The 23,215-nt window shown below is 44.5% G+C and overlaps 1 protein-coding gene across 2 annotated transcripts in view; it reads left to right on the top strand.

Moving 5' to 3' along the window:
• The window catches only part of FBXL13 (F-box and leucine rich repeat protein 13), a 163,640-nt gene that overhangs the window by 96,520 nt on the left and 43,905 nt on the right, over positions 1 to 23,215 (top strand). For both annotated transcript variants that reach the window (XM_033959618.1, XM_033959619.1), the window contains exons 13-17: positions 128 to 226; positions 6,341 to 6,461; positions 6,558 to 6,720; positions 13,850 to 13,969; positions 14,817 to 14,943. In XM_033959618.1, the coding sequence (XP_033815509.1) occupies positions 128 to 226; positions 6,341 to 6,461; positions 6,558 to 6,720; positions 13,850 to 13,969; positions 14,817 to 14,943 (630 nt within the window). The remainder of the gene's footprint in view (positions 1 to 127; positions 227 to 6,340; positions 6,462 to 6,557; positions 6,721 to 13,849; positions 13,970 to 14,816; positions 14,944 to 23,215) is intronic.

Below are 23,215 nucleotides of genomic sequence, written 5' to 3'. Positions count from 1 at the left end.
ACAATCCCCCAGCAAGGTTTTTGAAGCATGCTTTGTTATATATTGTGTTTAGATGATTTCAAGAGTGTTTTCTTATGTTTTCTGTGAAATTGATGTTACTTCTTTATTTTTTTTTTTCTTAAATCAGATTTCAATTGATGGCTTCAGATTCATAGCAGCTGGGTGCAGTAAACTTCAGCACTTGAAAATCAATGACATGATAACACTTACAGACAGCTGTATTCTAGTAAGTGACCGAAAAATAATTTAGTGAAAATGTATAGCCTGCTGATCTAGGAAACAATTCTTTCTCTAAGCGGGTATGATATGTCTAGTCTTCCTCTGTGGTGTTCTGCTGTGACTGAGTATGTTTGCAAAGTATTACACCCTTTCCTCTGAAATTTTCATTGTTTTCCTTATTTATATTCTTCTCTTACAGTCTAAGATCCAATATTCAAAATGGAAATTAGTTAGATTTTCTGTTCCCTACTGACGCAGAATGTGGATGACGGTTTTGCTTTGGGTTTAGATATCATCTCTATTTTACTATGTAAAACCAAACAGAGAAAGTTGTATTAAAAAGATACACAGTGGGAGTACTATTAAACTTACACTGATCAGTGGTTTTTTTAAACACTGGCTACCATGGTTTTTCTGTATCCAGACTGCTCTAGAACTATCCAGATATTGCCAAGGTAATCAGATATGATATTCAGTGGCATTAGGCAGCCCTAAGATTACTCCTGCCCTGGGAAGGAGGCCTACAGTAATGGTGAGAGTCCTTTGGGTTGTGAGGATATGTTCAAGGGGGGGTTGGAGTGTATGGGGGGCAGCCAGAAGCTGTTTGGTGGGGTGGAAATTCAAAAAGGTAAGATTTGTCCAGTTAATACCCAAAGTGGACGGAAGAAGTATGACCATGTTATGCCATTGGCTGCCGATGGAGGCTCGTGTTCTGTTTAAGTTGGGTTGTTTCTATCACAAGGTTCTGTATGGCACTGCTCCATTCTACCTGGTTGATAGATTTTCTATTGCATCGCACAAACATAGTCGAAAATATCACGCCTTGTTTAATTTTCCCTCTTTTCAGGGTTGTAAAAGCAAAAAATTTCTTGAACCTACTTTGGCATTTCAGGTAGCTTCCCATGATAAAGAATTTCGATCATTATTACTTACTGCTTATTCCTATAAACATTTTAGGTCTTTGTTGAAAACTTATCTTTTTTCAAAATAAAGTACAGTAAAACCTTGGATTGCAAGCAACTTGGTTTGCAAGTGTTTTGCAAGACAAGCAAAACATTTGATTAAATTTTAACTTGAAATACAAGCAATGTTTTGCAATACAAGTACATACAGTATACATACATCACAACTGAGCTGATGGTTCTTCTCTCTCTGACATTACAAGAATGAAGTGACTTTACAGTCTACGGCCCAGAAATATCAAAGAAGAGACACGTTAATCTAATCATGTATTTTTTAATGAGTATAACTTATGGGCAGACTGGATGGACCGTTCAGGTCTTTATCTACCGTCATTTACTATGACTGTTCTAAACAAGCAAAGTCTTGCAATATGTACACACATCACAACTGAGCCGATGGTTCTTCTCTCTCTGACGCTGCGTGAGTGTAGTGACTGTTCTAAATGAGCGAGGTCTTGCAATACAAATATTGTTTATTCAGATTTTTGATTAAACGCTTTATCGATACTACAAAGCGTTGTACAAGGTTTAAAATAACATTTAAACAAATTTAACAATTAAGACATATCTTTATATAAAAAATTACTAGACTGACGGCAATTACATACAGGGGAATTACGGACCAAAAGGCCCCTAAACACAAATAGGAAGGGGGGGAGAAATACAATTGATATAGAAAATGTGAGAAACATTTATGGTAAACACAAAAGGGACTGGGAAAATGAATGTAAAAAACAAGAATAGTATTTTGTATGAAAGTTTTTGGATTGTGGAACGAATCGTCTGAGTTTCCATTATTTCCTATGGGGAAATTTGCTTTGATATACGAGTGCTTTGGATTACAAGCATGCTTCTGGAACCAATTATGCTCGCAAACCAAGGTTTGACTGTCCTTGGTTAAATGATTTATTCTGTTTCCAATAATATTGTTCTTTGTTTATAATCTTTTGTAAACCGTGTTGAACTTACGGCTACGCGGTTAATATGCACGACGTTATGTTATGTTACATCTATGCTGGCTCTTTAGTGAACACTATTGTCCCCCTTTTACATAACCGTGATAGCGTTTTTTAGCACAGGCCGGTTCGCTGAATGCTCTGTTCTGCTTCCGACACTTACAAGTTTCCAAGTTTATTATGTATTTGATTAATCGCTTATATCAACTTCTAAGCGATGTATAGAGGATAAAAATATACGTTCCATATTCGAGGGGAATCAAATAAAATAAATATAACTGACAGGATACAGAAGGAAGGAAGGGGTAAGAAATACAAGTTAAAATAGTAAAGAAGACATTACAGGAAAGAAACATTAGGGATGGGAGATTCAATAAATTTCTGAAAATTTAATAATTGGGATTTTAAAATATCTGAATTAAAATCTATTTTTGATTAATGTTCAAAAGCTAGTTTTATTGATTGTCGAATGCATCTTTGAAAAGAAAGCACTTTAATTGGCTCTTAAATCTTTCCAAATTCAGTTCTTCACGCAAGTTAGTGGGGAGTAGGTTCCATAGTTGAGGGGCAGTAACAGAGAAAATGGTTTGTCGCCTTGTGTTAATGGTTTTCAAAGTAGGGACAGCCAGAAGATGCTGATCAGTAGATCTAAGAAATCTAACGGAAGAGTAAGGAATCAGTAGTCTGTAGATAAAAGCAGGAGCTTTATAAAGAAGGGATTTGAAAGTGAGTAGACATAGTTTATAAGTAATACGGTATGCAACCGGTAGCCAGTGCGCTTCCTATGAGCGTTGGGAGCAGCGTAGAGCGTTCAGCGCGCTGATCTGTGCTAAAAACAGCTATTGCGGTTTTGTAAAAAGGGGGGGGGGTGTATAGGAAAGAGGAGAGCTGGAGGTCTTGCTGGGCAGATGTAGCAATAGGAGATGAAGAAGACAGTGACTGCAGAGTCTACACTGTGTTTTAAAAATATAATCTTGTTTCGGCATAACTCTATCAAAACTTGTCTAATTCCAATCAAATTTGGGATATTTCATCCTGAATAAATTTTCAATAAACCTACATTTACACCCACCACCTCACCTAAACAATGTCACTATCACCCCCCTTTTATAAAACTGCAGAAGCGGTGTTTTGTGCAGGCTGTATGCTGCTCCCGATGCTCATAGGAACTCTATGAGTGTCGGGAGCAACGCAGAACATTCAGCGTGCCGGCCTACGCTAAAATCTGCTTTTGTGGTTTTGTAAAAAAAAAAAAAGGGGGGGAGGGTTAGTGATTATTATCATGATACATGCAGATGCCATTTATTCAGGAGGCTCTGATTCTTATTAAAAATTTGTATCTGGAGAAAGGCTATGATTTTCGTAGACTGATGCAAAAGCTTCATAAGAACATATGAGTTGCCATACTGGGACAGGCTGAAGGTCCATCAAGCCCAGAATCCTGTTTCCAACAGTGGCCAACCCCAACCCAGGTCCCAAGTACCTGGCAGAAACTCAAAGAGTAGCAACATTCCAGAGCTCAGATTGTGATGTCATAGTGCCTCATTCCACCAATGCCTAAGAGTCAGACTCATTAGTGATGTCACAATGGCTTGATTGTCCTATACTTTGCTCACATAAGAACATAAGAGTTGCCATACTGGGATAGACCAAAGGTTCATCAAGCCCAGCATCCTGTTTCCAACAATGACTAACCCAGGCCACAAGATCCCAAAGAGTAAAACAGATTTTATTCTGATTATTCTAGGAATAAGCAGTGAATTTTCCCAAGTCCATCTTAATAATGATTTATGGACTTTTGTTTTAAGAAATTTTTTTAAACCCTGCTAAGCTAACTGCTTTCACCATATTCTCCGGCAACAAATTCTAGAGTTTAATTACATATTGAGTGAAGAAATGTTTTCTCTGGATTGTATTTATATCTACTTCTTAGTAACTTCATTGCATGCCCCCTAGACCTAGTATTTTTGGAAAGAGTAAACAAGTGTTTCACTTGTACCCCTTTCCACTCCACTCAGTATTTTATAGAGCTCTATTTTATAGAATATTTTATAACTCCCCTGAGCTGTCTCTTCTCCAAGCTGAAGAGCCCTAGCCACTTTAGCCTTTCCTCTCATAGGGAAGTTGTCCCATCCCTTTTATCATTTCTGTTGCCCTCTGTACCTTTTCTAATTCCACTATATCATTTTTAAGATGCTGCGACTAGAATTGCACACAGTATTCAAGTTGCACCATGGGGGTGATACAAGGGTATTATAACATTCCCATCTATGTTTTCCATTCCTTTCCTGTTAATTCCTAACATTCTATTTGTTTCATAGCCACCGCCACACACACTGAGCTTCCAGAAAAGAGGTGGAAGAGGGTAAGCATAAAATATGCTTAGAAGAAATAGTGAGAAATGGGCTCCACTGATCATCAGTGAGGAAGCAGTAGGACCCGATCAGTTTACACTGAAGAAAACTTTGTGTCCATTGAAGAACCAGGTAGCAAAGTGACGTCATTAGGTGAGGTAGTATGAGTGTAGGTTTATGTTTGTTAAAAGCTTGATACCCCGCATATTCTAAAGTTCAATGTGGCTTACATATGTAGTTAAAATAAACTTAAATTGAGTTTGGAAAGGAACACTGTGAGTTATAGGAAAGAACTAATCAGTCATTGAAGAGTTTAGTACAAAGTGCAAATTTATTCAGGATGATAAATCCAAAATGTTATTGAAACTGGTCAAGTTTTGACAGAGTTATGCAGAAAACAAGCTTTGTATAGATTTTTTTTTTTTAAACACAGTATACATATCCACTGTGAGACAAGACCTGTTGCACGGTTCCTCTTTTATATTTATTCTCTGTACTGGCTCTTATCGAAAATGCAATCCTGTATTTGTATATCAAAGTTTATTATATTAAAGTTTATTATATAAAAAGGGGAATTTTTGATAGGGCGTATAAGTCTGAGGTTGGACGTTTTGGGCAGGACATCCACAAACCCATTTTCAAAGCTGCCAGACATCTATCTTTTATTTTTGAAAATAGTCAAAAAAGATAGACATCCTGAGGACCAAAAAGTATACCTAGCTCATTTTCAAAAATAAAAACATCCCCATGAAAAATGCACAAAAGCAAGTTTTGTAGATGTACCCAACATCTTGTCTGATCACAGCAGAGGAATCCCCATCAGCTGAGCTGGTTTTGGAGATTCTTGCTGGCTCAGCTGATGGGGATTCCTCCTGCCAGGATCAGCTGAGCTGTGGAGCCCTACACCCCTCCCCCCAACATCCCCTAACATTTCTGCCCCCCCTCCAACATCACCCAATACCACATGACATCATGGAACACCCCACATACACCCACCCGACACTACCCACCATCATGGAACCCCCCCCACCCATATCACCTTACACCTCCAACATTATAGAACACCCTACACACACATCACCCGAAACCCCCCGTACCTTCCGCTGCAAAATCGTCAGGAGGAAAGCCCACTCCCTCCTGCCTACTGGGCCATGTGCTGAGAATGATGAGCCTTCCCCCTCCCAATGCGATTTTGAGCCAATAAGGGCTTGAGGCCCCTCCCACTTCATCCCAAGATGCATTGGGAGGGGGAAGGCCTATCATTCTCAGCCTGCGGCCTTGTAGGTAGGAAGGAATGGGCTTCCGTCCTTCGATTTTGCAGCGGAAGGTACGGGGGTGTCGGGTGATGGGGGTTCCATGATGTCAGGGGTGTAGGGTGATTTGGGGGGTATTCCATGATGTCAGGTGGTGTCAGGTGGTGTGGGGGGAGGTGCAGAAATGTTGGGGGGAGGGGTGTAGGGCTCCGCAGCTCAGCTGATCCTGACGGGGAATCCCCATCAGCTGAGCCGGCAGGAATTCCTGAAACTGGCTCAGCTGATGGGGATTCCTCTGCCGCGATCAGCTGATGGCAAGACCTCAATGTGCTGGTTTTTTTCTCCCATTTCTGGGTGGTAGGAGGGGGATCAGTGACTACTGGGGGAGTAAGGGGGGGAATCTTGCCTTTATCCTTCCAGTGGTCATTTGGTCACTTACTTGGATGTCCCTGTTATTAGGACGTCCAAGTGCTGACTTAGGCAGGTTTTTGGATGTTTTAAAGTTTTCATTATGCCCCTCAAAGTCAGATGATTTTTATGCCTTGTTCATAAGTTTCATCCATTTTTGCTACATTTAGCAATGTTTTCTTTTAAAGCCTTTAATTGAACAGTGCCAACAGTTGACGTCCATCTCACTCCTTGGTTCTCCGCATCTTTCTGATAATACTTTTAAAGCCCTGGCCCAAGGGAAGAAGCTTAGCAGGATCAGAATTGAAGGTCAGAGATCTTACTGTAGAACAGGTTAGTGGAACCAGTCAATTGCATTTTCAAGTATGTTCTGTGACGCTGATTGGCTGCTGATCTTTCCAACAGGAAATAATTGGATTACCGATTCAAGTTTCAAGTCCTTCAGCAAGCAGTGCTTGCATCTCAGTCACATTTACGTAGCTGATTGCCAGAAGATCACAGATCACGGTCTTAAGGCTCTAGCATCAATGAAGAACATTTTGGTACTAAATGTGGCAGACTGTATAAGGTAACCCTCAGTGAGTGACCAAATGAATTCATTATGTTCAAGATTCTGCTGGCTATAGTATACATTATTTTGTTTCTGTGCTAACCACCGTTTTCAGATATTTGTCTATTCTGATCTTGCACTGAATACTATTGATTTTCTTTTGGACACTGGTATAAGATATCCCCCAGATTCTATGTATGGGGTCCAAAGTTGTGCACTCAGCTGTGGGCACGCTTCAAAGATGTGCGAGCAATTAAACTGGATAATGAGCTCTGAACCATTGATAATCAGGTGCTAGCAACCAGGGCAGGATTAATTCGTCGAGGGCCCCTAGGCACACAAGAACACTGGGCCCCCTGCCCTGCCACACCCCACCATGCGCCCAGGCGGAAGCAGGAAGCTGCGTCAGAGGGAAGCTTTGGGCAAGCAGCACCGCTTGCACAATTACAGTTTTCGTTGCCTTTCTTACCCGCGTTGCATGCTTGTCTTACTCTCTGTCGATAGGGGGGGCCGCATTGCCAATCAAGGGGGGGCCCACGTTGCCAATCGATGCTGGAGGGGCCCATCGCCATTTGGAATAAACAATGTTGATGCCTTCCTTCATCGGGCCCCCCTGACCATTTCGGGCCCTAGGCACGTGCCTACTTGGCCTATTGGTTAATCCTGCCCTGCTAGCAACAATTATTGATGCTAATTGGTACTCGTTAGAATTTGTGCATGCAGCTGGATGCACGCTATCTGTGGCGTAGCGAGGGAGGAAGGCACCAGGCATCACCGCACAGTGCACACCCTACTTTTCCTGCCGCTCGAGCATCCCCCCCACGTACCTCTTGAAATGTTTGACAGCAGCCAGGAAATGAGGGTGAGCAGTGCCTGTAATACTATGAGTTGCTGCAAGAGGTCACAGCAGCCATTTTAGAAGGCAGCTGCGAGGAGGCAGGAGCGAGAGGGCTGCGCTTCTGCCACAAAGACCTCCCGCTGGACCACCAGGTTCCTTGGGGGAAGGGGGGATCGTGGGGTTGTGAGGGAGATTAAAGGGTCGCGGCCTGGAGAGGGGAGAGAACATTGTCTATGGGTTGGGGGAGGGGCAGGGGAGGGAGGGATGAAAGGTGCAGAGACCTGCAAGGGGTTGGAGGGGAGAGAACCTTGTGGCTTTTTGTAAATCTTGGGTCAAACATTTTGGATAAATTGGCTCTTTGCTGAAAAAAGGTTGCCGACCCCTGCCTTGGAGTGATAGACTATTTCAGACTGCATATATATATATAGATGTATAGATATTTGGAGAATGCAGTGACATGGTGAACTTATGTTTCATCTCAGTTTACCCGATTAAGCAGTAGTTGCAAAAATTATTCATACTTAGAACTGCCTGAAATATGATATTTAAAATTTGGCACAAAGATGTCACTTATCTCTTAAAGCAGTGTCCCGCAAACTTCCTCGAGCTGCGGCACAATAAAAGGTATTGGCCCCAGCTTGAGGCACATGGAAGTGTGCGGACGTCACCGTGAATACATCACGCGCATGTGCGAAGGCCCTTCAGATGGGCCCTGAGACACCAGTGAGATGGGGGGGGGGGGCAGCAGGTAAGAAGGCTGAAGAGAGGTGCTGGTGCCGGTTGACTGCCTATAGAACGTGCCTCTTGCCGCGAGAGGCGTATCCTGTAGGCAGTCAGCTGGCGCCAGCACCTCTCCTTCTCCCCAGTGTGCCGTGAAATCTCAGGAGGCACACTAGTGTGTCATGGCACACAGTTTGTGATACACTGTCGGTGCAACGGATGGCCACCAGGATGGTCTTGGGGCTCAAGGATCTATCGTACGAGGAAAGGCTGAAAAATTTGCAGCTGTACTCACTTGAGGAACGTAGGGAGAGAGGAGACATGATCGAGATGTTTAAGTATATTACCGGCCGTATCGAGATGGAAGAAGAGATTCTCTTTCTCAAAGGATCCTCAGCCACAAGAGGGCATCCACTCAAACTCAGGGGCGGGAAATTTCATGGCGACACCAGGAAATATTTCTTCACCGAGAGAGTGGTTGATCCTTGGAACGAGCTCCCGGTGCAGATGATCGAGGCAAACAGCGTGCAAGAATTTAAGAGCAAATGGGATGCCCATGTGGGATCCCTTAGAGGGTTAAGCCAAGGGAACCTGTTACCAGGAGTGGGATCCCTAGGATAGTAGACTTGGGGGTGGGTCAGTAGAGTGGGCAGACCTGATGGGCTATGGCCCTTATCTGCCGTCATCTTCTATGTTTCTATGTTAAAGGATCAATGTTTAGCTTTTTTAATCTTTTGCAATGTAACTGTACAATTAAATTCAAAACGTTCTCCTGTTGGAGAGATTCAGTCTGCTTCGTTGGTCCTTTTCAGTCTCCCCTTCTCATACACGCTCTTTCAAAGGAATTTCTTTCTGCAGTCCTGTGCTTACACACATTTGAATAGGTCGGCTCTGGTCTCAGTTTGAGTGATGTTACTCGAATGTCAGCTGCTGAGAGCCATAAAGAAATATGCGCAAGAGCACATCAGCTTGGGACAAAGTCAAATACTCTAATTGTGAACTTGGCTGCTATTTGGGGTGTTTTTATTAGGTCTGTTTGTATTATTAGGTTTTATGCTTTGAAGTTGATATTTGTCTTTACAGTGTCTGTATGATGATTGTGCATTGTTGTTTTTGTCATATTTTTAAATTGTATTTTTGTGTGCTGATATGTATGTTACTTGTTACCTGCATAGAACTGTTGGATATGCGGGATATACATTTTTTAAATAAATAAAATGAAATAAACAAATCTTCCATGCAATTAGGAGGAAGGAGTGGCATGGTGGTTAGAGCAACAGCCTCAGCACCCTGAGGTTGTGGGTTCAAATCCCATGCTTCTCTTTGTGACCCTGGACTAGAGAGCTGCACGGGAACGGGGACGACGGGAATCCCACGGGCATCCCGCGGGTTCCCCCTTTGGGTCATGGGGATCCCGTGGGGACGCCCCTAGGGTCGCGGGGATCCCGTGGGGACGCCCCCTAGGGTCGCGGGGATCCCGTGGGGACGCCTCCGAGGGTCGCGGGGTTCCTGCGGGGCTGGATGTACTCAGTCGCACGGCTCTTCTCCCTACCTTTTCTGCTTGCAGCACAGAGCCGAACGGAAGTCTTCCCGACGTCAGCGCTGATGTCGGGAAGACTTCCGTTTGACTCTGTGCTGCAGGCAGTGCAGGTAAGGAGGAGAGTTGCCTCGCGGTTCGAGTGGCTACCAAGGGAGGGGGCGGTCCGCCCCGCCACACCCCGCCCAGGTTGCAGCACAGCCGGCCAGGTCCCCTTACTTTTGTGGCACTTCCCCAACCGACCGACAACAGCCCCGGTCCGACAATCCTCACTGCCCTGTAGCCGCGAATCTAAATTATCTTCTTACAGCAGCTGTAATAAGGTAATTTAGATTCGCAGTTAAGGGCAGGGAGGTTTGTCGGACCGGGGCTGTTGTCAGTCGGTCGGGGAAGTGCCACAAAAGTAAGGGGACCTGGCTGGCTGTGCTGCACCCAGGGCAGTAGAGAAGGAGTGGGGAGAAGGACGCTGAAAGGCCATGGGGAAGACGGGAGGAGGGGGGGAAGGACTCTGAAAACACTTGAAGACAGAGGAGGGAGAAGGATGCTGAAAGCACATGGGGAAGACAAAGGGGTGGAGAAGGACGCTGAAAGGCCATGGGAAGGGCGGGGGGGGAAGGACTCTGAAAGCACTTGTGGAAGACAGAGGGGGGGGAAGGATGCTGAAAGCACATGGGGAAGACAAAGGGGTGGAGAAGGACGCTGAAAGGACATGGGGAAGACGGGGGGTGGGGTGAAGAAGGACGCTGAAAGGCCATGGGGAAGACAGAGAGGGAGAACATAAGAACATAAGAACATAAGAAGTTGCCTCCGCTGAGGCAGACCATAGGTCCATCCTGCTCAGCGGTCCGCTCCCGCGGCGGCCCATCAGGCCCATTGACTGAGCAATGGTCTATACCTATCTATACCCCCCAATCCCTTTTTCTTCTAGGAATCTATCCAAACCTTCTTTGAAACCATTTAGTGTTTTCTTGTCTACAACAGCCTCTGGGAGCGCGTTCCATGTATCTACCACCCTCTGAGTGAAAAAGTACTTCCTAGCGTTTGTTCTAAACCTGTCCCCTTTCAATTTCCCCCAATGCCCCCTTGTGCTTGTGGTGCCCCTTAATTTAAAAAATCTGTCCCTGTCTACTTTTTCTATGCCCTTCAGGATCTTGAAGGTTTCTATCATGTCTCCTCTAAGTCTTCGCTTCTCCAGGGAGAAAAGTCCCAACTGCTTGAATCTGTCGGTATATGGGAGATTTTCCATTCCCCTTATCAGTTTGGTTGCTCTTCTTTGTACTCCCTCAAGTACCGCCATGTCTTTCTTGAGGTACGGCGACCAGTACTGGACACAGTACTCCAGATGCGGCCGTACCATTGCACGATACAGCGGCATGATAACTTCCTTCGTCCTGGTTGTAATACCCTTCTTAATGATACCCAGCATTCTGTTTGCTTTCCTAGAGGCTGTGGCGCATTGCGCCGATGCCTTCAGTGTTGCGTCTACCATCACTCCCAGGTCTCTCTCCAGGTTACTAACCCCTAGTGGTGTTCCCCCCATTTTGTATGTGAACATCGGGTTCTTTTTCCCCACGTGCATGACCTTGCATTTCCCCACGTTGAAGCTCATCTGCCATTTTTCGGCCCACTTTTCCAGCTGCGTTAGATCCTTTTGGAGATCCTCGCAGTCTTCCTTGGTTTGAGCCCTGCTGTATAGTTTGGTGTCATCTGCAAATTTAATGACTTCACACTTAGTTCCCGCCTCTAGGTCATTTATGTAGATATTGAACAAGAGCGGTCCCAGCACCGACCCCTGCGGAACTCCGCTCGTGACCCCTTTCCAGTCTGAGTAGTGGCCCTTTACGCCAACCCTCTGCTTCCTGTTTGACAGCCAGTTTTTGATCCATCGGTGGACCTCCCCTTGTACCCCGTGGTTCCATATCTTTTTAAGCAGTCTCTCGTGTGGCACCTTGTCGAAGGCTTTTTGGAAGTCAAGGTAAATGATGTCTATAGATTCCCCTTTATCCACCTGGCTGTTCACTCCCTCAAAGAAGTACAATAAGTTTGTGAGGCATGACCTACCCTTACAGAAGCCGTGTTGACTTGGTTTTAGCTGCCCATTTTTTTCGATGTGCTCACAGATGCCGTCTTTAATCAGTGCCTCCATCATCTTTCCCGGGACTGAGGTCAGGCTCACCGGCCTGTAGTTTCCCGGGTCCCCCCTTGCGCCCTTTTTGAAGATGGGCGTGACATTTGCTATTTTCCAATCCTCCGGGATCTCTCCGGTTTTTAAGGATAGGTTGCATATCTGTCGAAGTGGCTCCGCTATTACGTCTTTTAGTTCCTTGAGTACCCTTGGGTGAATGCCATCCGGACCCGGAGAAGGACGCTGAAAGGACATGGGGAAGCAGAGGGGGAGAAGGACACTGAAAACACATGTGGAAGACAGAGGGGGGAGAAGGATGCTGACAGGACATGGGGAAGATGGGGGGAGAAGGATGCTGAAAGGAAATGGGGAAGAGAGAGTAGGGAGAAGACGCTGGCAGGGAAGAAGACAGATGCCAGACTATGGGGGGAGCGGAGAGAAGAAGAAAGGGGGAAGAAAGGGAGAGGCACAGTAACAGAGCAAATGGAAGATGCAGAAGGAAGAGAGACAGTGGATGGAAGGAATTGAATGAGAACATGAGGAAAGCAGAAACCAGGCAACAAAGGTAGGAAAAGAATTATATTTCTTTTTTTTTTATTTTGCTTCAGGATAAAGTAGTATATTAGTTGTGTTGATAAAAATTTATAAACATTAGAGGCTCTGGTAGAAACCCATTTGCAAAGTATGTATTCCCAATTAATATTTTCAAATTAATAAAGTCTTTTTGCTTATTTGTAAATGGGTTTCTACCAGAGCCTTTAATTCAGTAGCATAATTAAATGAAATAACTATTTCTGAAGTTTATATGGACGGGCAGGGACGGAGGGGATTCCTCGCGGGGATGGGTGGGGACGGAGGGGATTCCTCGCGGGGACGGGTGGGGACGGAAGGATTCCTCACGGGAACGGGTGGGGACGGGTGGGATTCCTCACGGGGACGGGTGGGGACGGGTGGGACTTTGGCGGGGACGGGTGGGGATGGGTGGGATTTCTGTCCCCGCGCAACTCTCTACCCTGGACAAGTCACTCAATCCTCCATTGCCCCAGGTATGTTAGATAGATTGTGAGCCCACAGGCCAGATAGGGAAAATGCTTGAGTACCTGACTGTAAACCACTTAGATAACTTGATAGGCAGTATATAAATACAGTGGTACCTCGGTTTACTAGTGCATCGGTTTGTGAGTGTTTTGCAAAACGAGCAAAACATTTGCAAAATTGGCGCCTCGGAAACCAAGCATGGCTCAATTTACGAGCGCCCCCCAGCAGTCCGGCACCCTCCCCCCACGATCCAGCACCCCCCCCCCCGCCGCGATCCTGCACCACCCCCCCCGACTCAATCGGGCACCCCCCCACCGCGATCGGGCACCCCCCCGCCTCTTCTGGGCACTGGTACCGGCATGTCCTGTGCTTGGTGCCGGTGCCCGAAGATCGGCCTCCTCTTCTGCTGGGCCTTGAGCATTTGCAAGGAGGCCGATCTTCGGGCACCGGCACCAAGCACAGGTCATGCCGGTGCCGGTGCCAGTGCCCAGATGACTATAAGAAGCGGCGGGGGGTGCCCAATCGCGGCGGGGAGGTGCAGGATCGAGTCGGGGGGGTGCCGGATCGTGGCGGGGGTGTGACGAATCGCAGGGGGGGTGCAGGATCGCGGGGGGGAGGGTACCGGATCGCAGGGGGGGGCCTTCAGGGGGAGCAATGCTGGTTCTTGTGGGGGGGAACGTATCAAAGCGAGTTTCCATTATTTCCTATGGGGAAACTTGCTTTGATAAACGAGCATTTTGGATTACGAGCATGTTCCTGGAACGGATTATGCTCGTAATCCAAGGTACCACTGTACTTAAATAAATAAATAAATATTACAGCAAAACATTTTGCGGTAAGTCTTTCTTCCTTCATTAAGCATGCATAGAAGAATGTCTTTGTGTTCCAGAATCAGTGATCCTGGGGTCAGGCATTTTCTGGAAGGATCTTCAGGTCCAAAGATAAGAGAACTAAATTTGACAAATTGTGTCCGTATCAGTGATGTCTCGCTTCTAAGAATAGCCCAAAGGTGGGTAGCATAATTTCAGAAGACCAGTGTCACTATTAATGTGGAATGTACTGGCTCTCATTCTTGCCTTTTTTTTTTTTCTTCCTTTTTTCAATATTTAGTTCTTTATTTTTTACAAATTAAACAGCTGAACACAACACAAAATTATTGCTATACATAATATACAATATTGTTTGCACGAGGTATTGTTATACATCTGTATTCTAAGGGCTCCTTTTACAAAGGCGCGCTAGGGCCTTAACGCGCACGCTAGCCGCTACCGCCTCCTGTTGAGCAGGCGGTAGATTTGCGTTAAAAAGGAGCCCTAACTCTTTGGTACAGTGCTCTCCCAAATTCAAAAGATACCCCCGCTAAGAGGCCCTCCCCACCCTCTCCGCCCCTCCCCTGCCAATCCTGAGAGCAACAATTTGGGTAAGGTCAGATAGTGTCAGTGCAGAAATCTAACCCAAATGAGTGCACCTTTGCATGTAAAGGTTCCAAACTTTCAGAAATGATTGCAGCCTGTTGGAACGCAATGCCGTGAGTCTCAACACGCATCAAACATAGTCTACTGTGAGTAAAGAATTGTGACTGTAAATCACAGGATGTGATAAAAGAGACTCCATGAATGAGCAGCAAGGAGATTTAGGAAGCACAGCATTTTGGATTAAGGGTAAATTAGATGCACATCTCCCTTGAGAAGCATACAGTGATATGGGAACTAAAACTATGCCAGGGTAGATCTGTCGGGGCCTCCGTGTGTGCGGATCACCGGACTTGATGGACCCAGGGTCTGATCCGGATATGGCAATTCTTATGTATTTCTAAATTTAGATCTGTTGTTAACTGATTTTTTTTCTTCTTTCAGATGTCGTAGCTTGACCTATTTGAGTCTCCGTTATTGTGAAAATGTGACTGATTCAGGGATTGAACTTCTAGGGAACATGCTATCTTTAATCTCCATTGACCTCTCTGGAACCAACATTTCTGATCAGGTAGAGACAGGTACTAGATTGAATAGAAGCATATATGTTAAAGCATCAACTTTTCACTTCAACTTCAGTCCACCTTGGGATTCATTTTTAAATAAAATGAATTTAGAATCCAGTATTCAACTTAAGCACCTTGGTCAGTCACTTAAGTTAGGCTCCTATTCAACTTAGATGCTTTTCAATCCTTAGGTGCTTTAGGGGTCCTTTTACTAAGGTATGCTAACTGATTTAGTGCAGGCTAAAAAGTTAATTTTATACCTATGGGCTTCTTAGCATTTAGTACATGCTAGTCATTAGCACACACTAAATTGGTTAGTGCATCTTAATGGTTTTGGCCTCCAGAAGCTAGTTAAAAAATATATTTAGTCCAATAAAAACATATCGCCTTATATTCCATTTTCTTTTGCTTCACTCTAAATCTAAAATATTTTTTTCTACCTTTGTTGTCTTCCCATTTAATTTCTCAAATCATGTAGGTTGCAGACTCCAGTTGTTACTTTAGTGTCTTACTGTTTCTAGCAAACATTGAATACAGGACAAAGTCTGCAGCGGTCAAAACAGCAGTCAGGGAGGCCAAACTTCGTATGGAAGAAACTCTAGCGAAGAACATCAAGAAAGGGGACAAATCCTTCTTCAGATACGTTAGCGACAGGAAAAAGAACACAAACGGGATAGTACGCCTTAGAAAGCCAGACGGGAATTATGTGGAAACTGACTCCGATAAAGCCAAACTACTGAATGATTACTTCTGTTCAGTCTTTACCTGTGAGGCACCAGGGCACGGGCCTCGGCTGGATGCAAAGCAAAGCATGGATGACCCATTTCAGGAGTTTGAGTTCACACCAGCTGATGTTTACAGAGAACTGTCAAGACTCAAGGTGAACAAAGCCATGGGACCAGACAATCTGCACCCAAGAGTGCTCAGAGAGCTATGTGATGTTTTGGCGGAACCGTTAGCCATGCTCTTCAATCTCTCCCTAAGTACGGGGAGGGTCCCCCTGGACTGGAAAACTGCCAATGTTGTTCCTCTGCACAAAAAGGGTTGCAGAGCGGAGGTTGCGAATTACAGACTAGTAAGTCTCACATCAATAGTGTGTAAACTCATGGAAACTCTACTTAAAGGGAAATTAGACACGATATTGGATGAGGGGAATCTGAGGGATCCCTGTCAACATGGATTCACTAGGGGCAGGTCATGCCAATCCAATCTTATCAGCTTCTTTGACTGGGTGACAGGAGAGCTAGACTCGGAGAGTCTCTGGACATAGTGTACTTGGATTTCAGTAAAGCGTTTGACAGTGTCCCACACCGTAGACTATTAAACAAGATGAAATCGATGGGGTTAGGTGAGAAACTAACGGCATGGGTCAATGATTGGCTGAGTGGAAGACTTTAGAGGGTGGTGGTCAATGGCACCCTCTCTAAGACATCGGAGGTGACTAGCGGAGTGCCGCAGGGCTCGGTCCTGGGACCATCCCTTTTTAACATATTCATAAGGGACTTGACCCGAGGGCTTCAGGGAAAAATAGCGCTGTTTGCCGACGCCGCCAAACTGTGTAATATAGTAGGTGAAAGCGATCTCACGGATGGTATGGCGCAGGATCTGATCAAGTTGGAAAACTGGTCCTCAACATGGCAGCTGGGCTTCAACGCAAAGAAGTGTAAGGTGATGCATCTCGGCAGCAGAAATCCATGCAGAACATACACCATGCAGAACACTAGCTACGACCTCAGAAGAACGGGACTTGGGAGTAATCATCAGTGCAGACATGAAGGCTGCCAAACAGGTAGAGAAGGCCTCATCCAAGGCAAGGCGGATGATGGGATGTATCAATAGAAGCTTCGTCAGCCGTAAACCTGAAGTCATAATGTCACTGTACAGAATCATGGTGAGACCTCATCTGGAGTACTGTGTGCAATTCTGGAGGCCACATTACCATAAAGATGTACTTCGAGTTGAGTCAGTCCAGCGAATGGCCACTAGGATGGTCTCCGGACTCAAGGGTCTCTCATACGAGGAAAGACTGGGCAAGTTGCAGCTCTACTCTCTAGAGGAGCGCAGGGAGGGGGGTGACATAATTGAGACATTTAAGTACGTCACGGGTCGTGTCGAGATGGAAAATGACATATTCTTTCCTAAGGGACCTTCAGTCACAAGGGGGCACCCGCTCAAACTCAGAGGAGGGAGATTTGGTGGTGACACCAGGAAGTATTTCTTTACAGAAAGGGTGGTGGATCACTGGAACAAACTACCGGTGCAGGTGATCAAGGCCACTAGCGTGCTCGACTTTAAGAATAAATGGGACATCCAGTGGGATCTCTACGTGGGTCGAGCAGCACTCTGACTTAATGGGGTGGGACAGTAGAGTGGGCAGACTTGATGGCTATAGCCCTTTTCTGCCGTCATCTTTCTATGTTTCTAATCTTCTATTTTCTTTCTCTGTCTATTCAGATTTCATTCTTACTCTCTAGTCTTCAATTTCTCCTTTTATCTTTATTTTTTTTACCTATGCCTTTTCATCTCATTCCATCACTTAGGCTCTTCCATTCTACTTCTGCTATTCCCCAGTCTTTCACTAACTCTTCCATCTTGCCCCCCCTGCCATGCAGCATTCTGGGTGTATGAGTGTGTGTTCTCACCAGCCATCCAGGGTGTACGAGTGTGTGTGTTCTCACCAGCCATCCAGGATCTCTTCTCTTTCCCCCCTGAAGCAGTTTCTCTGTCATCACCCCTGCTCCCACCTCTACCATATTATCACCCCTCTGTCTGTCTCTCTTATCCCCTACCCTCTGACCTAACAATCCGGGATGCACCTCTGTCTCTCTTTCTCTTCCCTCCCCCCATTCAAAATTTCTCCTTTGTCTCTCCTTTCCCCCATCATCCAATATTGCCTGTTTCTTTCTCTCTCTTCCCCATCTAGCATTGCCACATGTCTCTCTTCCACCCACCATTCAGCCTCATTCCTCTCTCCCTTCCCATTATTGTTCCATCTTTTTTCCTCCCTTCCACTATAATCCAACAGTGCCCTTCTCTTTTTTTTCTTTCTAGTCTATCCTCACTGTCCAGCATTGTCCCATTTCTCTTGCTGTTCCTTTCCCACCACCATCTTGTCTCTCATTCCCCCTCCCACCACAACCAACATCTAGTATCGCCCACCTGGCCATATCTGTCTTTCTCTCCTGCTCTAGTCATTCCTTCCATCCCTCTCTCCCCAGTACTTCCACCAGGCCAGCTTCCCAGGCCCACTGCCTCCCCAACTTAAAGAAACCAGGTGCAAGACCATAATCCTCTGTGCATTGCAGTCGGCTCTACATGTGCAGAGGATTATGGTCCTGCACCTGGTTTCTGTAAGTCAGGGAGGCAGTGGGCCCAAGAAGGCGGCAAGTGAGTGGACTAGCAGCAGAGAGGAAGAAGGTCGCAGTTTCTATTTTTTTCTTGCTGCCACTGACTTGGGAAGACGCTGCTTGGTAGGGAAAGGAAAGTAGAGTTTGGGGCTGGAGAGATTTAGCCTTCCCAAGCTTCTTATATGGGGCACCTAAGCTTACCATCTACAATATTGATATAGGTAAGGGATCAAGCACTAACAAGAAAATAAGTACATGGCCATTAATGCTGGAACTAGGAAAGTCGGCCATTTTACCTATGTAGAAAAATAGCTTTAGTATGTGGGAATGACCAGTATAAGTGTATATTAAGACCACGTTTTACTGCATCTTAGTAAAAGGGTCCCCCAGTGATTTATCACTGTTTAAATGACAGCAGAGCAGAGTATTTTACACTATAGATTGGCTACAGAATTACTTCCGAACATTTTGGATTCAGAATGCTTTGCGCCTTACTGCAAAACTCACCCTGAAACTACCTCAGAATACGAGGAGCCATTTTCCTTTGTCTTCTCCAAATTGAGACATTAATTACATGTCCCCTGTTGTAAATTAGTGGTCTAAGGAGGATTAGATATTTTTTCCTTTGGGTTTTTTTTCATATTGTTGGAAATGTGAGAAATTTTCCTGATTTATTTTCATCTGTGTTTCTGTATTAAGAGTGAATTTTGTTAATATATGTTTAAAATTATAAATAAAAAAAAATAAAAAAAAGAATACGAGGAGCTCTTGCTACAGACGAATGGTTTCTCAGTAGCTCTGAAATGTTTTAGAAGTAGTGGATTTAGCTTGAGCAGGGAAGAATCTCTTGTAATGGAAACCGCTGCAGTGTTTGGCACTCTTTATCTGATCCCACACAGGAAAAGGACTAGGAAACAGAGCAGATAACAAGCTAGGAATGCGCATTCAAGGCCAGGCGGTAGCCCTAGTGCTGGCCAAATGCTGAATGAGTGAGTGTCAGAAATCTTAACATGGACAAAGCAGAAGAAACTACTATTGCCTTCTTATTTGGGGCAAACAGGTCTTTTGGACACAACCCCAAGGGTTCCCATGAATAAAATGGTGCCACTTTTAGATATTACAAAATATGGGAATGAAAATAATAAAATAAAAGTCTTAACCCTACCAATTTGCAAAGCACCACATCTGTTTGTCATTCCCTCTGTAGCCCCTACTCTCCAGTGAGGGTGAGAGGTGCCCGGGGCAGGGGCATCCCTCCCCCACCCTCTTCTCCGCCCTCCACCCCATCTGCTCCTTCCTTGCCCCTTCCTGCTGCACACTCCCCTTCCCTTCCCCTATACTTCTTTTAATGTTTCCGACGCCAACGGCAACTTCAACCTGCTGCTTGCACCAGCTTCGGCATTTCCTGTGATGTCACTTACTTGGCGCGGGCCCAGGAAGTGACATCAGAGGAAGAGCCGACGCTGGCTCAAGCAACAGGTTGGGGTTGCTGCTGGCGCAAACGTTAAAGAGGTACAAGGGAAAGGATGTGCGCGGGCGGAAGGAGTGGGGGTGGGGTGGAGAGGAGGATGGGTGCCAGTGCCCCCACCAAGACCCCCCCCTTACTACGCCACTGGCCCCTACCCTCTCGACCTCTTCTCCCTTTATAATTCCCTACATGAGCAACATATATTCCCTCCCTGGCATCCTGAGGACTTGTTCTGACTGGTTAAAATTCAGGAAAATGTTAAAAGACCGAACTATCCCCCTCTTTTACTAAGGTGCGGTAGCCGTATTAGCGTGCGCTAAGGCGTGCTAATGTGTCCATTCTACTGCACCTTAGTAAAAGGACCTGTATATTATGTTAAGGCCTTTTTCTGACATCTTGATGCAGATGTAGATTTAGTTGAATTATGATTCAGTATAATTCCGTGAAGATGATAACATATTATCTCCTCAGGTTTTTGAGCTTATCTCAGGGGTGTCATGTTAATATGGGGTGGGCTCTAACTGAAATGTTATCTATGCTGCCTTGAACTACTGTGAATGTTTTTATTGTTAACCGCTTAGGTATAGGCGGTCTAGAGATTTTAGAAAGAAATAAATATATTGATTTCACCATTTTTGTCCAATGTATTTTTCATAATTAGATTGTAAGTTCTTCTGAGCAGGGCCGTCTCTTGTGTGTTTGATTTACAGTACTTCGTGTGTCTGATAGCACTATAGAAATAATAAATGTTAGTAGTAGTTGAGGTAGAAAGTGGAGGAATGAGCATGTCACTTCATGATTAAGGGGCAATTTAAGGTAAGGGCAATTTATCTGATACACTGCCTTACTGTGGTGCAAAGCACTTTATCTTTTGTAGACAGGTACTTTCTCTGTCACTAGACTCACTAATGTCCTTCCGTAGAGCAATAAAGACCTTCCTCTTCCAACAACAGGGCCTCAACTCAACAGCTTCCTCAATTTACTCTCCAATTACTCTTTGCTATGACTAGGCTGGACTCTCAAATAGTTCTGTAATTGTCTAAATGTAACCTAATTGTTGTCATGACTAAGAACATAAGAAACGCCTTCACCGGATCAGACCCTAGGTCCATCTAGTCCGGCGACCCGCACACGCGTTGGAGACCTTGATTACTATTCTGTTCTTAAATTGATTGTGAATATCAAACTGTAACCCGTTCTGAGCTTCTGGGAAAACGGGATAAAAATCGAAATAAATAAATAATGGAGGGTTAGGTGACTTGCCTAGAATCACAAGGAGCTGCAGTGAGAATTGAACCCAGTTCCCTAGGTTCTAAGCCCACCGCACTAACCATTAGACAGCCCTACATTACCTGAGGGTGTTATGCCATTCTTCTGTCCCCATACGCTGAAATCATTTCAGTAACCTTCCTTTTCCTGATGTTAAGGCTGTACAATTCCAGTATAACACTCTAGCTCTGTGCAAAGAATTTCAACTCAAGATTCACTCAGAGCTTTCTTATTTAAAGTTTTGTAACATTTCTTAGAGCCTGTTTTGTTCATCAGGTGTTTAAAATGTGCGTGTTATTTTTATTTGACTGTACAGTGGACTCTCAGTTAACCGGCACCCACAGGGATTGGTAGATGCCGGATAAATGGAGTTTCTGGTTGCTTGAGAGTTATTATTAAAAAACAGGCCTAACTAATACTATACCCTATACTATACCATAAACTGATCCAGACAAACTACCGGGCATGTGGTAGGCAAAGCATGGGCATACTCAGCTGTGGCATGCCAAGTTTACACTTAAATTTCCGCTAGAAATTGATTTTATTTTCATTTTTATTTAAAATTTTACAGTATTTCTTTAATTTTTTTTGCTCGTTATTTGAGAGATCTGGTTGCTTGAGTTCCAGTTAACAGAGAGTCTAACATATATGTTGATTTATTTTGTTTATATATATATATATAATTTTCTATCCCACCTATCCTTGATATCTTGCCTACACCCAAAATTATAAAACAGATTACAATATAATTATAATAATGCTAAAATAAAAAAGGACTGAATATATGTATATGTATATATATTCAGTCCTTTTTTATTTTAGCATTATTGTAATTATATTGTAATCTGTTTTATAATTTTGGTTGTAGGCAAGATATCAAGGATAGGTGGGATAGAAAATTTTTAGCAAATTTTAAAAATCAAATTTGATAAATAGAAGTGTATAGCCCTCTTAAGATCACACATGGGAGTATGGGGTTTAATTCTAGTCCTTATACATTAACATGCCCTTAAGAAGGGGATCATGAACAAATCTGAAAAGGTTATCATGCCGTTATACCGGGCCATGGTACACCCCCACCTGGAATATTGCGTCCAACACTGGTCACTGTACATGAAAAAGGACATAGTGCTACTCGAAAGGGTCCAGAGAAGAGAGGCAAAAATGGTTAAGGGACTGGGGGAGTTTCCGTACAACGAGAGGCTAGAGAAACTGGGCCTCTTCTCCCTTGAAAAGAGAAGACTGAGAGGGGACATGATCGAAACATTCAAGATATTGAAGGGAATTGACTTGAGAAAGAGAGATTGTTCATCCTCTCCAAGGTGAAGAGAACAAGAGGGCATTCACTAAAGTTAGAAGGGAATAGATTCCGTACAAACGTAAGGAAGTTCTTCTTCACCCAGAGAGTGGAAGAAATCTGGAACGCTCTTCCAGAGCGTTATAGGGAAAAGCACCCCTCAGGGATTCAAGAAAAGGTTGGATAAGTTCCTACTGGAATAGAACATATGCAGGTAAGGCTAGACTCAAATAGGGTACTGGTCTTTGACCTAAGGGCTGCCACGTGAGGGGACTGCTGGGCATGGTGGACCACTGGTCTGACCCAGCAGCGGCAAATCTTATGTTCTTATGTTTTACTTATCATTTCTATAGCGCTGCTAGACATACGTAACGCTGTACATTAAAACATTCAAGAGTCTTTTCTGTGCACCACTTTTTGCCACAGCTGAAAAATGGCCAATTATCCATTTTAAGGACTATTCACTAATGCTGCCTTTACTGCCAGTTATTTTTGTAGGCAGTAAGGGCTGGATTCTAAAATCAGCACCAAATGGTGCCTACATTGTAGGCGTTGCTTGGCATGGTTGTCAGTCAACTGCTAGGCACCATTTATAGAATTTTGCCTAGCGGTGCCTAAAGAAACGTCGCTAGCCATCCTAGACATAGGCGCCTTTCCATTAGGCCAGCTTTTCACTCGCCTAATTTGGAAGCTCCTGTGTCAGACGTCTAACGACTCTTAACTCAGCCACACTTATTCTCCACCCATAACCACATCTACTGTTTGAGACAGGCATCCTTAGGCATGGGAGGGCACCTCCATTTAGATGTTGCAAACCATCCTAAGAGTTCAATGATGAACTCTTAAATTGTTTTATTAATGGCTTTTTTTTGACTGGCTAAAAACTGGTGTGGTTA

The sequence above is a fragment of the Geotrypetes seraphini genome, chromosome 9, assembly GCF_902459505.1.
Source record: "Geotrypetes seraphini chromosome 9, aGeoSer1.1, whole genome shotgun sequence".
In the NCBI taxonomy this organism is placed as follows: domain Eukaryota; kingdom Metazoa; phylum Chordata; class Amphibia; order Gymnophiona; family Dermophiidae; genus Geotrypetes; species Geotrypetes seraphini.
Note: the sequence above shows the minus strand (reverse complement) of the source record. Positions and strands in the feature narration are given on the sequence as shown.